Source organism: Anolis carolinensis, chromosome 3 (genome assembly GCF_035594765.1).
Source record: "Anolis carolinensis isolate JA03-04 chromosome 3, rAnoCar3.1.pri, whole genome shotgun sequence".
Classification (NCBI taxonomy): domain Eukaryota; kingdom Metazoa; phylum Chordata; class Lepidosauria; order Squamata; family Dactyloidae; genus Anolis; species Anolis carolinensis.
The window spans coordinates 206,362,859-206,381,139 of NC_085843.1; the positions used below are offsets into that span (position 1 = coordinate 206,362,859).

The following is an 18,281-nucleotide window of genomic DNA, read 5'->3' on the forward strand; positions in this document are numbered from 1 at the left end:
TATGTGAAACATTAATAAATTTCATGTTAAGATTTGGGTCCCATCTCTAAGATTTCTCATAATGTACCTATTTGAAAATACAGTTGATCCAAAAAAAATGTTTAAAGCCATAATCCAAAACATTTCTGGTCTGAAGCATTTCAACCTGTATTTTTGTTGTTATTGTTTTTGCATTTTTCATAATCCTATTAGCATTCTCATTTCATGATGGCGCCATATTGCATATGAGTTAAGCAATTTTTTCTTCTCCAACACATAGCACAGTTCTTTAGAAACGTACTCATTTCTGAAGAAAGCTATCCTCCCCTTCCTTGGGGAAAGGGGGGGATGAAAAAAAAGGTCTTTCCAAATGGAAAAGTATATCCTATTATATCCTTGTATAGGTGGCTTTCTTTTGGATTTTTCCCTAAGAAAATAGATGTGTTGCTCAGAACAAGTAACCTCTGGTGATAAGGTTCAGAGAGAACATATTTTACTTCACTGTTTTGATACACTAATGAACTTCCTTTCCCTAAAGGACTTCAACAGTACAAAATATATGTTGTTCATAATATATATCTGGCCACTTCAGTTTTTTGCTACCTGCAAGAACCTAAATTTGATTGTAAACTAAAGCAAAGTGAAGTTGACAGGCTGTCTGATTGAAGCAGCATTAAAAATAATTTATTTGTTTACTCAAGCCAGTGTTATACCTGACTGTTAAATAAATGAAAAGAATGAAATAAAATGTCATTAAAAATAGGAGGAAGGGGGGAAACCTATCACCTTCTTCAGGTAGAATAAGACAATGGGTATTCTGCTTTTGTTCAAACATTCACTTCATATTATCATATTATTTGGGGCCAGAACAATTCAAAAGCATTTGTAATGAGCCTAAAGATCACAGCACCCTTTTCTTCTGACTTAACTGGTTTTTCCTTTCAGAATTAAATTGCATTTGTCTATAAGAAAAATATCCTTCTAAGTTTTATTGCAGTTCAATATTAATATTCTAAGCCAACCAAGGCCCCAGGGAGAGGAGGGTGGGAATGACAGTGCTTATTTTACCTCATAAAAATCACACGGCAAGCTTCAACTGAGTCTTTTGGGGAGGACAGAAAACGGCAACAAGCTTTCAGTGCCTTAATGCAAGAAGATTCATTTGTTATTATAGAACAGTGACTGCATTAATGTTTCATTATAGCAGCAAGGGGAAATATTAAACTATCTTTAGATAAAACTGTAGTATTCTTGGAGATTTATTACTGAACTGTCCGTGGGGTTACATATTGGTTTCATTTTTGGAAAAGAATAAATAGGTCAGCGGAGTGCTTGACGTAACTGGCAATCTAAAAATTCTATGCACAAGACAGGGAAATAGGTGTGCACAAATGCTATGCACCACGAACATGCCTGTGATAGAAGTTAATGTGGCTGTAAGGTAACCTGAAATGATAGGAAATAAGCCAGTTTTTTTCCTGTAGTTCACCCTGTTCTCATTCCCAAAGACTGGAAAGATGGTGGAAAGGGCTTATTACATTGAGTTACTCATTAATCAGAACTGCTGACACCTTCTTTATCTCAGTCTTCTCCTAAAAGATTCACAGAGTTCAGCTTGGGAAGGATGGAGCAGAGCATACAGAAGGGGAAAGACAGCACATAGTAGGGGTTTTTTTGTTGTTTTTTCGTGTCAGGAGCAACCTGAGTTGCTTCTGGAGTGAGAGAATTGGCCGTCTGCAAGGACGTTGTCCAGGGGATGCCCAGATGTTTTGATGTTTTACCATCCTTATGGGAGGTTTCTCTTATGTCCCCGCATGGAGCTGGAGCTGATAGAAGGAGCTCATCCGTGCTCTCCCTGGGTGGGATTCGAACCTGGCAACCTTCAGGTCAGCAACTCAACCTTCAAGTCACAAGGTTTTTATCCCCTAGGCCATCGAGGGCTCCACATAATAGGTAACGGAACAGTACAGGAATATCTGGCTATTCTAAATGAATTCAATACTCCAGGACCAGATGGACTACATCCAAGGGAATTAAAGGTTTGGGCCCCACCTATCTTTGTGATTGCATCTCCCCCTATGCCCCAGTGCGGACCCTTAGATCTTCTGGTGAGGCACTCCTCTTGATCCCTCCGCCATCCCAGATATGGCTGGTGGGGATGAGAGAGAGGGCATTTTTGGTGGTGGCCTCCCGCCTCTGGAACTCCCTACCCAAAGAGCTAAGATCAGCACTATCATTAACATCTTTTCATAGGGATTTGAAAACTTGGTGGTTCCAACAGGTTTTTGGAAATGATTAGCCTGAAGCCTTAGGCGCCAGCCATTTCAGCCATTAAATGGAAACTGGGATCGAAAATGGCTTTTGGAAGTGCTTACTTTGCAATTCTTGACACCACACTTGATTATTACATGACACTTGTTCTGTATTTTACCCGCTCATTTGATCTTGTTATGGTGTTTATTCTATTAGTCCTACCTGATAGCTATACAGTAGGCTGAAGTGTGGAAATTTGGCCTAGGCTCCTTGCTATCAGTCACACTTTGCCTTGGCTTTATGTCATTTTTATCATATGAGTCCTATTCCAGCTATACTGCCATCTTGCCTGTTTTATATATTGTATATACAGTAGAGTCTCACTTATCCAACATAAACGGGCCGGCAGAACGTTGGATAAGCGAATATGTTGGATAATAAGGAGAGATGAAGAAGAAGCCCATTCAACATCAAATTAGGTTATGATTTTACAAATTAAGCACCAAAACATTATGTTATACAACAAATTTGACAGAAAAAGTAGTTCAATACGCAGTTATGCTATGCAGTAATTACTGTGTTTACGAATTTAGCACCGAAATATCACGATATATTGAAAACATTGACTTAAAAAATGTGTTGGATAATCCAGAACGTAGGATAAGTGAATGTTGGATAAGTGAGACTCTACTGTATCACACTCATTCATTGTAGAACCACTCAATGGAGTGATCTGCAATTGCTCTTACTAGGTATTATATTGTTTTAAAATGTTGGAATTTTAAACATGTTTGTTAATTGCTATTATATTGGTTCTTGTATTTTGCATTATGTATATATATTGAATGTTTTTATGATGTGTAAACCGCTCTGAGTCCTTATCAGAGATAGAGTGGTATATAAATAAAGTTTTGTTGTTGTTGTTGTGTTAAAGAACTGGCAGAAGTAATTTCAGAACCACTGGCAACCATTTTTGAGATTTCCTGGAGAACAGGAAATGTTCCAGCAGACTGGAAGAAGGCAAATGTCACCATCTTCAAAACGGAGGGGGGGGGAGGACCCAAACAGTTACTGCTCAGTCAGTCTGACGGAGCCCCCAGACGGTGTGGTGGACTAAGTGACTTGAAGGTTGGGTTGCTGACCTGAAAGATGCCAGGTTCGAATCCAACCCGGGGAGAGTGAGGATGAGCTCCCTCTATCAGCTCCAGCTCCATGCGGGGACATGAGAGAAGCCTCCCACAAGGATGGTAAAAACATAAAAAACATCTGGGCATCCCCTGGGCAACGTCCTTGCAGACGGCCAATTCTCTCACTCCAGAAGCGACTCAAGTTGCTCCTGACACGAAAAAAGTCAGTCTGACATCAATACCAGGAAAGATTTGATATGGAATTTAGACTACAATAAAATGAGAGGGAACTGCCTGGAAAGTGTGCTAACCAAATTAATATCAAAAGTTTCAGATTAAAGACTCACCAGGAAGCAAAGACAAAGGACAAATGCATTTTATTGCATTCTTGGCCAAGAAGCGAGGCCTGTGGGCTCCTGTCTCAAAAGTACAAGTGTAAGAAAACATGCACTGTGCAAAATAGTTTTATTCCAGTTTGAATAGTCCTTCCCCTGTCACTGGTTGACCAGAAAAAAGACTGGCTAGGATTGGTTTAAAGTGGGGGCTGCAGTACCACCCCCATGTGGGGACACAGCCTGGAAATACAAAGATATGCTGATGGCTCTTAATCCAGTTTTATATTAAACAAAGGCAAGGTTTTAGAAAACAACAGAAAAGGTACATTCCTGGCTTTTGTATTTATGTGAGTCATCCCTTTTTATGGGGCGGAGGGAAGAAATCAATGAATCAATTATGTGAATGGGGGATGCCTGGCTTGACAGCACTATGTGTGAAAAGGATCTTGAAGTCCCTGTGGACAACAAGTTAAACATGAGCCAACAATGTGACGCGGCAGCTATAAAAACCAATGGGATTCTGGCCTGCATCAATAGGAGTATAGTGTCTAGATCCAGGGAAGTCATGCTACTCCTCTATTCCGCCTTGGTCAGACCATACCTGGAATACTGCGTCCAATTCTGGGCACCGCAATTGAAAGGAGATGTTGACAAGCTGGAAGGTGTCCAGTGGAGGACAACTAAAATGATCAAGGGTCTGGAGAACAAGCCCTATGAGGAGCGGCTGAAAGAGCTGGGTATGTTTAGCCTGCAGAAGAGAAGGCTAAGAGGGGACATGATAGCCATGTATAAATATGTGAGGGAAAGTCATAGGGAGGAGGGAGCAAGCTTGTTTCCTGCTGCCCTGGAGATACAATGGCTTCAAACTACAGGAAAGGATATTCCACCTGAACATTAGGAAGAACTTTGTCACTGTGAGAGCTGTTCAGCACTGGAACTCTCTGCCGCAGAGTGTGGTGGAGGCTCCTTCTTTGCAGGCTTTTAAGCAGAAGCTGGATGGCCATCTGTCGGGGGTGCTTTGAATGTGATTTCCTGCTTCTTAGCAGGGAGTTGGACTGGATGGTCCATGAGGTCTCTTCCAACTCTATGATTCTATGATGCTATGTGTGTTCTTCTGCCACTCTTCCTTCTGTAATAATGTCCTTCAGCTACAGTGCAGTATTGCAAAGCAGAGGAAGGTCTCACAAGAACATTGCATTTGTGCAAATATGGAAAAATGAGGGGATTGGAAAATTAGAGAAAAAACTGGATGTGTGTGCAGAGCAAACTCGGATAGTGAGCAAGGTGATGTAGAAGACTGATAGCAGGATTTTCATGAACAAAGTGCTAGCATTGCACAATTGCAGCAAAGTGTGAAAGTGATCATTCCAATAACGTTATGATAAAGTCCAAAGACTGGTGGTAAAGACTTTCAACATCAAGAGTTCAGATAGTTCTCACCTTCTTTCCAGAGGAGTGGAGCGTGTGGTAGAAGACCTAAATAAACTGACCCAAAATCATGGCAAATATGTTCAAAAAATAAACTTAGTAGGAAAGGCAGAAATATGAAAAAAATAAGAATAACCTAAAGCAAACAAACTTTCTCTAAAGAGTTACACTGCTATTAAACAGCAATTCAAATGGCATCTCTAAAGCTGGTTACAATTCAGGGTGTAAATGAACAGATGTTGTTATCACCTACAAGTAGACTCTGTAGTCCATGAATTGGGAGAAAATAACTCTATTTAAGTTTCATTGTCATATAAACAAAATACCTGTTTTCTTACTTGTCTTGATGGAAAATGTCACATTTAGTTTCCTTTGTAAAGCAGCTACTCATCTACAAAACAGCTCTAGAGTCCCAAGGGTCACCTCTGAGTAAAAATAATCCCTATATTTATCAAAGCCCAATGCAGGCTGCAGTTGTAACACAAAAGGCTAAAAACGGCTATGGAAAGTAAAAGCTATCACCAAGTTACAAAGGAAAAGAAAAGGCAATATATTTATATCTTCAAATAAAGAGGTTCTAACAAGATGCTATCACCAAGACATAATTCAAGATGGTTTGAACCTAATTTGCTGGTTATGTGGCATTCAGCCAGAGACAATGCGTCATTTAATGGTTGGTTGCCCACAGCTTGTATAAGTAAATTATACTGATGCCTCATTGCAGTTCCATATTTGCACAGAAAATAATCTTGTGCGGCATCTTTTTTTCTGAGTTCATGAATTGCAGCCACGTTACTGGGCTCAAGTTAAATAGCAGGATGGGAAGACTGAAGAACCGCAAGAACTTTCAAATGATTGAAATATGGGATATTCTAAACCAGGCATAGGCCAGCTTCAGCCCTCCAGATTTAGACTTCAAATCCCACAATTCCTAACAGCCCTCCAGTTTTAGACTTCAATTCCCACATTTCCTAACAGCCAGTAAGATGGCTGGGATTTCTGGGAGTTGAAGTCCAAAACACCTGGAAGGCCAAAGTTTGCTCATGCCTGTTCTAAACAATTCTTCACCACCAGAGATGGGTCCACTGCAAGCTACAAGTTATTTTAAGGTACACTCACTCTCCAAATTGACCTACGCTTCACAGTGAGCTAGGAAAGGTTGCTTTTTGGACTACAGCCCTCAGAATCCCCTGACTAACATGGCCACCAAGTGAACTGATTGGGGGAGGTACTGGGAAATGTAGTCAAATAGTAATATTGCCAAGTTCTGGTTTACATGAATTTAAGTCATAATGTTCCTTAAAAAGTAATGGGAATCATAGTACAGTAGAGTCTCACTTATCCAACATTTGCTTATCCAACATTCTGGATTATCCAACACAGTCTGCCTTTTAGTAGTCAAGTGTTTTTGTAGTCAATGTTTTCAATACATTGTGATGTTTTGGTGCTAAATTCGTAAATACAGTAATTACTACATAACGTTACCATGTATTGAACAGCTTTTTCTGTTGATTTGTTGTAAAACATGATGTTTTGGTCCTTAATTTGTAAAATCATAATGTAATTTGATGTTTAATAGGATTTTCCTTAATCCCTCCTTATTATCCAACATTTTCACTTATCCAACGTTCTGCCGGCCCATTTATGTTGGATAAGTGAGACTCTACTATATATCTATAATTGGCAAATAAATATTAATTGGGGCACCATTAGGTCAACAGGTAACTTGAAAGTAAACACACACATACACAGGCCTAGCCCCTTTCCCTTTAAAAAACTACAATTCCAAAAATTCTCTTGAGAATAAAGTTGAATATTAAACTAATTTAAAACCAGACTTTTAAAAAAAAAGATCTTAAAGACTATTTTGATAACTAACTTTGACAATATTGGGGATGCCTATCATAGACAGGCTGGTTGTCGGACTGTTCTCGATGATGATGATGATGATGATGATGATGATGATGATGATGATGATGGTAATGGTAATGATGATGATGTTTCACTACAAAGCATATTAGGGTTCCAACACAACAAAATAGGGACAGGACCTTTCTGACAGTGGCACTGTTCAAATTCCCCATTACAAATTGAATGAACAAGAATGGCAAGTTCAGACCAAGCTAAGCAACCTGACTGTTTCTGAGCCTGCCCTATGGAGTATTAGCACATTTCATAAGCATGCCCTTTATTCTGGACCGCATTAGTATGAAGGTAAGCCATTGGTGAAGACCCTCTGGATTCAGACCATCAACTAATTACAAATCTATCTAACAGTAGCATTGGTTAGCCCACATTTTACTAGCCTCTTTACAAGAATATCAGTGTCAAAGGCCCTAGCAAAATCCATGGCTTAGGCTTATCATTTTCTAGTTCTTTCTTTTAGTATGAACATAACAAAAAACCTCTTTTATAATTTTAACCTAGCTAGCATTCTGCACTTTAGCTTTTCTGCTATTTGTTTGAATTCCTCTTTAGTGATTGATTTCCCACTTTTGCCATTTCTTATACATATCTCTTTTAAAACTTAGCTTGAGAGTTCTTTAGTCATCCATCCATTATCAAAATACTTTAGAGTGCTGGTTTATTGCCTACATAACCCAGTGCTTCAATAAGCTTTGTATTCCAAATGAATAGAAATGTTGTTGATGCAGGATAAAAATTTCCTCCCACGAAAAACTCAACCTGACTTCAAACTTCATCAGGCAGAGTGGGGAGAAATGAAGAAAAGTGGGGAAAAGAGGAGGGAACTGTTTTACTCTGTTCTGTCCCATTTTCCCCATCTTCTAGGATGGCCTGCCATCCCATATGCTTACTGCACCTTTCCCCCACTTTTTCCCACTTTCTCTTACTTGGTGTTGGGTAACAACTGACTCCTGAAGATGGCTGGTAGGTTCTGTTTCCATGCACTGCAGAAACAGAGCCCTACGGAGTCCCACCAAAAGTGTCCTTACATCAGGTGAAGGGCCTCCAAGGGACTTCCGTGGGGCTCTGTTTCCACAGCACATGGAAACTGAGCTTAGATAGTTAATATAGGCATTGCAGAATGTCCCTCAATTACACAGTCATCAATTACATAATCCTTCAGTCTTTCAGCATTTAAGATAGTAACCTTTAGAGTGACAGATGTACAAGCCAGTTGCTTTACACTATGAAATAATGGAAATATCATTGCTATCATGTGCAGCCACAGTGGACTGAGAGGGAACACTCTTCCCAAAGATGTCATCTTGCCTTGCACTGATGTTGCTGATTGGGAATCATCCCAATGCGTTTTCAAGTGGGAGAATCAGAATGGCAACATCCATGTAAAAAGAGGAGCTGAAAAAGTGCTAAAAGAAGTACTGGAGAGAGGACTAATAGAGATACTGCTCAGCTGACACGGAGAAATAGAATAGAATATCTTACTGATGGTCATGATTGCTGGCAGGCTAGAGCAGTAAATCTGAATACTCCACACCACAAATTTTTACTGTAGAAGAACTTACTTGTTAATATCTGTGATCCCTCACTGAAAAAACGAACATTAAGAAAACTCGCAGGTTCACTGGCATTGTTGCTCAACAGACTCTGAGCAACAATACCAAAAGTGTTGCGATATACTATAAACCCCTTTCTATCCTATCGATCCTTGAGCTCAAGTAAAAGCACTTGTTTCTTCCCCTTGTTTTATTTTTACAACACTCTTGTGACATAACTTGGAATTACAGAGAGTAACTAGCCAAGTTCAATCAGTAACTTTCCAGTGACCTGGATCTTTCTAGTCTCAGGGGTGCATCTGCTTTAGAGAATTAATGCAGTTTGACACCACTTTAAGTGCCATGGCTAATGCCATGAAATCATGCGAGCTATACCTTTACAAGGTCTTTGGCCTTCTCTTCCAAAGCAGCAGGTAACTCACCAAACTACAACTTGCACAATTCCATAACATTGACCCATTAATTCTATCTCTACCTGCACACAATTTGCATCTATTCATTCAAAAGTACCACCTACTCTTAAAAGTATAATACTTAGATTAAATAACTAGAATTGTGTCAAAACCTGGTGCATACTTATCTACAAGTAAAGAAACTGAAAGCAGAATTTACTTCTTAATAAATATTCATAGGATTGCTGTTAGTGTATTTATTCTCCTCAATAAATGCTCCTACTTCTTGGCAGCCATACGAACAATATATTTAATGTTCTGTAACTTGTACCTAAAAGCACCTGTGGTTTTGTGCATTAAAAAAGATAGTTCAGGAATAAAATTATAACCATTACCGTGTATTTTTTGTTGTAATTATTTAAAGTTGTCCTCCTTTGGCATGCATATTGGGAAACGATATCTGTACTGAGAGGTGAAGTGTCCTTTGTATGCATGAATGGAGCCACAGAATGCTCATGGTGCACCTAGAAAGAGAGAATGAGATATTTGTCACTCTGACATTTACCTCAAAATCTCAGCAGTCAAAACCTACTGTCACCGAGTTTCTGCTTCTCTTGAACATTTCAATCTTTTACCTTCCTGCTGCAATGTAAGAGAACATGCTTCTGTTCTATATGTCATATTCTCCAAGAGATGCAATCCAGGAAACATGTGGCAAAGCAACACTGCATTGTGATCAAAATGGCAAAATTTATTAAGAAGAACGAGGATAAATGTTAGGGCGCGTTCAGAAAGCTCGCAAAATGCACGAGCTCCTGTGTTTTGACCTGGGGCATCCAAACGATGCCTCAGGTAAACACGAATTAACTTGGCACAAAGCAGAAAAACCCTGCTTTGTGCCCAATTAATTTCAGACATGGAAAGACCAGGATCTTTCAGAAGACCCGGGTCTTTCCAGGTGTGGGCGCTGTGTAGACTGGGCCCAGGGATCGTGGTGTGTGACTTCCAGGACCAATCCACACAGTTGTCTTAGGAAACCCAAGATAGCACCCACCCCCACCCATAAAACTCCGTAAAAGACTTAAAAACTAAAAATTACTTACCCAGCCACCACTACCCTGCTGTTGGCTCTCTCCTGGCACAAAGAAATAGTGCGCCAGGAGAAGAGGGGCCAGGAAAGATTTTCCTCCTGCAACCATTCTTATCCTGGTAAGTCATTTCTATGCGCTAGGAGAGGGCCAGCAGCAGGGTAATATCATTCGGTTAAGTAATGTTTAGTTTTTAAGGCTTTTTCCAGGAGTGGGGAGGGGGTTTTTTTGCTGTCCAGGTGCCCTGCTGGGAGGGCATCTTGACATCCCTCACAGGAAAGCACATGCTTTCTGCTAGTGTGGGAACAGAAGTCCAGCTTGACTCAGGTTTTAAAAACCTGGCTCAGACCGGACTTTTCCTCTATGTGGAAATGGCCTTAGAGGTGCATGGCTCAATGCTATGGAATCCTAATCACTGCCAAAGAGTTCTGCTGCCTCGTCAAGTTATAGATCCCATGATTTTACATAATTGAACCATGGCAGTTAAAGTGGTGTCAAATTGCATTAATTCTATAGTGTAGATGTACCTTATGAGAGATTGCTGTAGTTAGCTTTTCCCTAAGCCTATTGGAAGGGCATGTTTCAAGCCCTTCCTCTCCTGTTGAATTAATTAGGTACAAACTTTTTTTGCAGCAGCAGTTGAAGTACAGGGTGTCTGAAAAAGAACTCCCTATTCACCCTTTAAATTAAATGGTGAATAGCGAGTTCTTTTCAAACACCCTGTATAATGAAAACTAGGATCCCATCAACATTGCCATTATAATGCAGACTGAAATGCATTATATGGTCATATAGTCCAATGCAGTAAACATGCATTATATGAGTCTACAATGAACATACTGTATAATGCTGTTCAATCTGCATTATAATGGCAGTGTAGATGAGGCCAAACAGAAAATGTAGCTTAAAAAGTATGACGAGAAAAGTTTAATTGGCAAAGTTTGAAAGTGTGATATATGATCATGCCTTCTCTTTTGAGGACAGTATGCTTTTGAAGAAAGAGAAACACTGCCATATAATGCAGTTTCAGAATACAGATTACCTACATTGAACGGGGTTATATGACTCAGTCTACACTGCCATATAAGGACCACATCATATTGGCCACCGGAATTGCCATGGATCGTGGCGAATCCAACAATGCCCATCAGGGAGGCATGGGGAACCTGTCACCCCACGCCTCGCATCTCCTGACTTACTGAACCCCCCCCCCCCCCCCATTATTGCCAAAGCAACATGGGAAGCCCGCCGTGTTGCCGCAGCCGCAGCATATGCTGGTTCAGCTGTAGTTTAGTCATAGAGCCCCACCAGAAGTAGCTGTACATCATGGGATGGGAGCCAGTGGGCTCCGTAGCTAAACTATAGCTAAATTGGCATATGCCGCTGAAAATAGCCCCATCTGATGAGGTCGTAATTCCGTTCAATGCAGTTAACCTGCATTCTGAAACTGGATTATATGACAATGTAGAACAGGGCACAATCTCACATTACTTTGCTCTTTTGTGGGACTGGCAACAGGTCAACCTCAATACATGCAGTGAGTAGAGATATAAATTCTGATCTGGTTTGTGTTCCTGTGATAAATATTTGAAAACCCATTCAAATTCTCACAGAAATCTTTGTTTTCATTGATGGCTTTAACATTATTAAACTCTGAAGTGTAGCAATAATATATAACTAAAAAGAAAATACCGGTTGTCCTATAGTATGGGCCATTGAAAACGGAATTGCATTAAATTAGTTGTTTGCATATTTTTGATCAATATAATAATAATAATAATAATAATAATAATAATAATAATAATATCCCACCCTATCTCCCTGTGGGTGAATTCCTGCCCTTTTGTTCTTCCCATATGTGTATTTTTTGTGTATGCAAAGGAAAAGAGACTAGTTCAGCACAGAGAGATTTTGTGCAGATTGCAAAAAACACAATTGGGGGGGGGAGGAGTGTTTGATGTCTACATGTAGAATTAATGCAGTTTGACACCATGTTAACTGCCATGGCTCAGTGGTATTGAATTCATCCTGTTGCATAATATTAGAAGAGTTTTTAATACATTTTGCATTAATAACATGAGCAAAATCGCATTTTGTGTAAAATATTTTGTGCCCCCAAAAACATGTTGCTTACACAGTGTTTTTACAGAAACAAGTCCCAACATTGGGATGGGGTGCAATGACAAAAAGCTTTTTCAGTATATCAAATACACTTTCTTAGGACAAGTATATTTATGCAAATTCTTATATTTCTAGTCTTTATTATTATTATTATTATTATTATTATTATTATTATTATTATTTTATTGTATGACACAGCAAACAAGATAGATATGCTGGATTTCGTATCACAAAATCACAAGTCGAACACTTCCCAAGTGTCTAGGACTGTGTGATGTATTTTCGGATGATGCGAGAAGATCCCAGTAGGGTTGCCTTTTGCAGTTGACAGATCGTAATTTTGTCAATGTCTATTGTTTCCAAATGCTGGCTGAGATCTTTTGGCACGGCACCCAGTGTGCCGATCACCACCGGGACCACCTGCACTGGTTTCTGCCAAAGTCTTTGAAGTTCAATCTTAAGGTCCTGATAGTGGCTGAGTTTTTCCTGTTGTTTTTCATCAATGCGACTGTCACTTGGGATGGCGACATCAATGATCCAAACCTTTTTCTTTTTCCACAACTGTGATGTCTGGTGTGTTGTGTTCCAGAACTTTGTCAGTCTGGATTCGGAAGTCCCACAGTATCTTTGTGTGCTCATTTTCCAATACTTTTGCAGGTTTGTGATCCCACCAGTTCTTTGCTGCTGGGAGGTGGTACTTGGGGCATAAGTTCCAATGAATCATTTGGGCCACATAGTTGTGCTTCTGTTTGTAGTCTGTCTGTGAGGTTTTCTTAAAGCAGCTGAGGATATGATCAATGGTTTCATCAGTTTCCTTGCAGAGTCTGCATTTTGGGTCATCAGCTGATTTTTTGATTTTGGCCTTAATTGCATTTGTCCTGATGGCTTGCTCCTGGGCTGCAAGGATCAGGCCTTCTGTCTCCTTCTTCAGGGTCCCATTCGTGAGCCATAGCCAGGTATTATTATTATTATTATTATTATTATTATTATTATTATTATTATTATGGTAAATAACCAGCACCAATATATTTCTAGTCTGCACAGACAAGAAGTAGTTCTCCAGGGTTTCAGCTAGAGGTTCTTTCCATCCCAACCTAGAGCTGTCAGTGATAATTCTGAATCTTTTTGCATGCCACTTTTGCCCTTTACTATTGAGTAGGGGAAATAAACCCATTTTACATTTGCCATGGGGAAAGTTTCCTCATGGCAACTGAATGGCCATAAAATACAGATCCATGAAAAAGACTGGGTAAATTAACCTGCTCTGAGTTCTTTATAAGGTCTTTGTAATTTCCATTGCCAGATATAGAACAAATTTCATGTTGAGATTATATATATGGAAAATGTGAGAATTTTAACTGAACCCCAGCTGACTCATAAAGAGAATCAGGTAGAGAACTGGAGAATGTGTGGTATATAAGTGGTTTCCTCATGGGAAAATTACAGAGCTTAACAAAGAACAAATTGATATGGTTGTGAGCACTTAGTATTGTTTTCCTTCTTGATAAACATGATTCATAAACTCAGATTATAAAACAGCTCATTTTAGGGAGGGGGGAACACTTGCAGTAGCGCCACATGAATTCTGCATTTACCATGTTTGAAAAGAAAATGGGACAAACCATTCCTTTTTGCTACAGAAATTTGACTTTAATACAGTTTTGCCCAATTTGGTAATCTCCAAGCAAACTGGACTACATCTTTTATAATCCTACTTCTAGGAGTTTTAATTCAACACAGAGGTAGGACACCAGGTTGGAGAAGAGAGATGTAACAAAAAGAGCATAGGAATGTCTTGTGCTGATCTAATTGTATATAAAAATGCTGCTATATATGATCCAATGAAAACTAGAAAACTAGTTACTTACTTAATAGTAGGTCTTGGAAGACTTAAAATACTAAAAAGGTAACATTAAGTCTAGTCATGTCCTACTCTGGAAGGTGGTGCTCATCTTCATTTCTAAGCCGAAGAGCTGGCATTGTCCGTAGACACCTCCCAGGTCATGTGGCCAGCATGACTGCATGGAGCATCGTTATCTTCTTGTCGAGGAGGTACCTATCGATCTACACACATTTTCATGTTTTCGAACTGTTAGTTTGGCAGAAGGGGCTGAAAGCGGGAGCTCACCCATCCCACAGATTTGAACCACCAACCTTACGATCAGCAATTTCAGAAGCTCAGTTGTTTAACCCGCTGCGCCACTGCATTTACAATACTATTTACAATACAGTATAGTATTTACAATACTAGTGGCAAATAATTTTTCTCCAAACACTTGAAGGTGTGTTTGAAAAGGAAGACAACATCTGAGGACTTGCCTACACAGACAAAAAAATCTATTTTGCACATCTTTTTCTGAATATGCATTAACTCCATTAAAACATCACACATAGTAATAAGATTGTAAGTAACTTTATTTTTCTACCCCGCCACGATCTCCCCGCAGGGACTCGGGGTGGCTAACATGGGACAGCGGCCCGAAAACAGTAAACAAGTACAATCTCTCCTCTTTGCATTATTTTTGGCCCCATGGCTGTGGCCACTCCACTTCCCACCACCACCATCATGCATACAAATATGGAAAAGTGGGGTGCTCTAATACTGATATATTGATACTAGCTATGCCCGGCCACGCGTTGCTGTGGCATTGTCTGGTGGTGTTGGTGAGAACTTGTTGAGGTAGTGGTGGTATTGAATGTCTGTTGTATGGTTGTCTTTATGTTTAGTATGCATTTGGTTGTTTGTGTACTGTGAAAGTGGTGAGGGTAGAGGGGGGTCTATGTCCCTGTGTAGTATTGTATAGTATTTATACGTTGTCCATGTGTTGGGAATGCTTGGATTGTGTCCTGCTGCATAGTATAAAGGGTTGGGCTGGAGGGCCCTTAGGGGTCTCTCCAAACTCTTGTGCCTGTCCCCTGGGCTGAGTGTGTTGCTAGGAGACCAAGTGGGCGGAGCTTAGCCTGTCTAACTGGCAGCAATTGGATAAAAACAATTATTCCTCTCCCTCTAATTAGGACTTTATTTTTCTTTTCTTTTTGTTGTATCAACCTAGAGCCGTGGATGATGGGTTGTGTTGTCAAATTTCGAGGTTGGGGGGCCTGTAGTTTTGTTGTTTTGTCCACTGCCCTGATGCCATCACTCTTTTATATATAGAGATGGAAGTATCCCCAAACATGCACCTTTTCAATTTTTTTTATTCTCACCAGGGAAGAACCAATTCATATTCGGAATAATCAAATTACCTCCTGAATCAGATTCTCTCCCACCAACCAGTTCTGTTCACAATGATGAGATGCCATTTGGGAGGGCCTGCCACATCTCAATATATCCCAGATTCAACATGAAATTGGTTCCACAAAATGTGGAGTTCCCTAGATGTGGGTAGCCCCTGATGGTGCAATATGTTCAGCCCTTGTGCCGGCAGGACTGTTGACTGAAAAGTCGGCGGTTCAAATTCAGGGAGCAGGGTGAGCTCCCCTCTGTCAGCTCCAGCTCACATGCGGAGACATGAGAGAAACCTCCCATAGGACAGTAAAACATCTGGGTGTCTCCTGGGCAACATCCTTGCAGGCGGCCAATTCTCTCACACTAGAAGCAACTTGCAGTGTCTCAAGTCGCTCTTGACATATAAAAAAACCCGACCCCTGGTGAAGTGCATTATGGACTCCAGAAGGGCGGGCTGCCAAAAAATACCCCAAGGACATGGTTGGGCAGCAAGGGGCTAACTGATCTGATGAAGGTAGATGGATTACCTTCACTCCTACCTGTCACTTTTTCTTTTATTCACCCATTATGCCTCTGATGCTCTGATTCACATCTCTCCCAGAAATGAGAAGGAGCCCTGAAAAAGCAGTTTGAGGCCATTTTGTGGTAAATGTAATACCTTTCCTAGCTTCAAACTGGTTCCAGGCATGGCAATCTCATCATCGGAGCAGCTGGATTATAGTGTCAGTGTAGAAGTGTCCTGAGAGTCTACTGTACATTTTCTCTCTGTGTAGACAAACTGTCAAACTGCCCAGTCAGATTCAGCAAAGCGTAACAAAATAATTCAGACTTAATAGTAACTAAATTTGAATTTAATTTTTAAAGTGCAGACACAATGGAAACTAAAAACTTCAGCAGATGGCAATGCTTATTAGGAATTATCAGAAATCATAATCCTCCTGATAATTCAATTTTAGACCATTTTCAGTAAGGGAGAAAGTCTCATATAATATATGTATTTTAACCAGAAATTCTTCCTGGCACAGCATGAAAAACTGTAAATGTGGCCTAGAAAATAATTTCCTCATCTAAACAAGTTGCCTTTGACAAAAACTAAGGGTGCAGAATTAATTGTGTAGAATTAATGCTTTTTGACGGAACTTTAATGGCTGTGGCAAAATGCAATGGAATCCCGGGAGTTGTAGTTTAGCGAGGTATCTGCACTCTTTGGCAGAGAAGACCAAAGATCTTGTAAAACTACAACTTCCATGATTTCATAGACGCCCCCAGTGGTGCAATGGGTTAAAAACTTGTGCCTGCAGGACTGGTGACTGACAAGTGGGCGGTTCGAATCCGGGGAGAGCGAGTGAGCTCCTTCTGTCAGCTCCAGCTCTGCATGTGGGGACATGAGAGAAGCCTCCCACAAGCATTGTAATACATTCAACATCCGGGTGTCCCCTGGGCAACGTCCTTGCACACGGCCAATTCTCTCACACCAGAAGTGACTTGCAGTTTCTCAAGTCGCTCCTGACCCATAGCATCTAATCACAGCAATGAAATGCTGTCAAATTACATTGATTCTACAATGTAGATGCACTCTTCAATGTTCCTGAGATTTTAGTTACTACTGTATGCTATTCTAGACAAAAAAAAGTTCATTAAATTACACATATGATTGAAACACTGTTTGTGGAAGAGCGATACTGCAACAGTTATGCATGTGTCATCATGCTGTGTGTTTATTTATGGAGTTCATATGTACTTCTCATAACAAACTGCCGATTCTGGTTTTAGTAATGATGTTTCATGCACTGCTCTTCTTGTTGTTCGCTGCTGTGTTGAGGGCTTTTCCCCTTCGAGGCAGCGTATTCATAATAACATTAATTAACTTGGAATGTTCTCGATCATATTTCAGAGTAATCCTAATTTGAAATTGCATGATTATGACTCTGTTAATTTTTATCTTCCAAATCTCACTTAACTTGGTTTTATGTCAATCATTCATAGCACAGTATATTTTGTCACAGGATTTTTAGATCCCAAATAGAGTAATGCATTTTATAATTGACAATTTGCTGTTGTCTGACAATGTCCAGAATCGGCACCTAAGACAATTGCCCCATTCTGCCTGATCACAGCAGTGTGCTGCTACAGTTGTCTCTCGCCTCCAGAGTAAGACCAGTCTTTCCTCATTTCTTTAGGTTCCCTGCCGTGGGAGAGTCCACAGTCTACTAGAGTCCATTATTTTATCACTGACCCTTGTCTAAAATTAGCTGATCATAGTAAAACAAATCTCTACCTCATGTTGCTCCAATTAAATTACAACAAAATTAATTTGAAAACCCTTAAAAACCAATTAACCTTTTTTTTCAGAATCTTTTTTTATGCCCAGAGACAGCAGAAAATCTGCACAAAGACCATTCTGGTAGGAAAACATCATGGGCTGAGTTGAACATACTGGAAGTAAGTATTTTCTGGCCTCTATATTTTGTCAGTGGCTTTATTTCATTAAACTTTTCATTACTTTGATATGTGCCTTGATGACACAAAGTTCAATTGTGATGGTTATTAATTAACCTACATGTATAAAACTAGCTTGGGTTGTTCCTACACTAAGAATTTATCACCTGACACTTTTGCACTGCAAGTCAGAAGGAAAAATATAGTGGGTTATTCCAGAAGAAGTAGAAGAGTCTCTGAAAATATGGGGAGCTTCCAGTTCTTCTTGCATTATCCTGTTCAGGGCCGGCCCTAGGAAATTTTCAAGTGTAAGCAAGCAGTAATTTTGGCGCCCCCCCCCCCCCCCCCGACAAACCAATCACTGAAAAATAAAAGGTAGAAGGTAGAGGTGAATAGAACACACACACAGCACAT

At 40.0% G+C, this 18,281-nt stretch overlaps 1 protein-coding gene across 1 annotated transcript in view; it reads right to left on the reverse strand.

Annotated features, from left to right (window-relative positions):
- Positions 1-18,281, reverse strand: part of dntt (DNA nucleotidylexotransferase) — a 163,751-nt gene that overhangs the window by 123,480 nt on the left and 21,990 nt on the right. Inside the window, exon 4 of the mRNA XM_016995901.2 lies at positions 9,389-9,517. Coding sequence (XP_016851390.2) covers positions 9,389-9,517 — 129 coding nt within the window. The remainder of the gene's footprint in view (positions 1-9,388; positions 9,518-18,281) is intronic.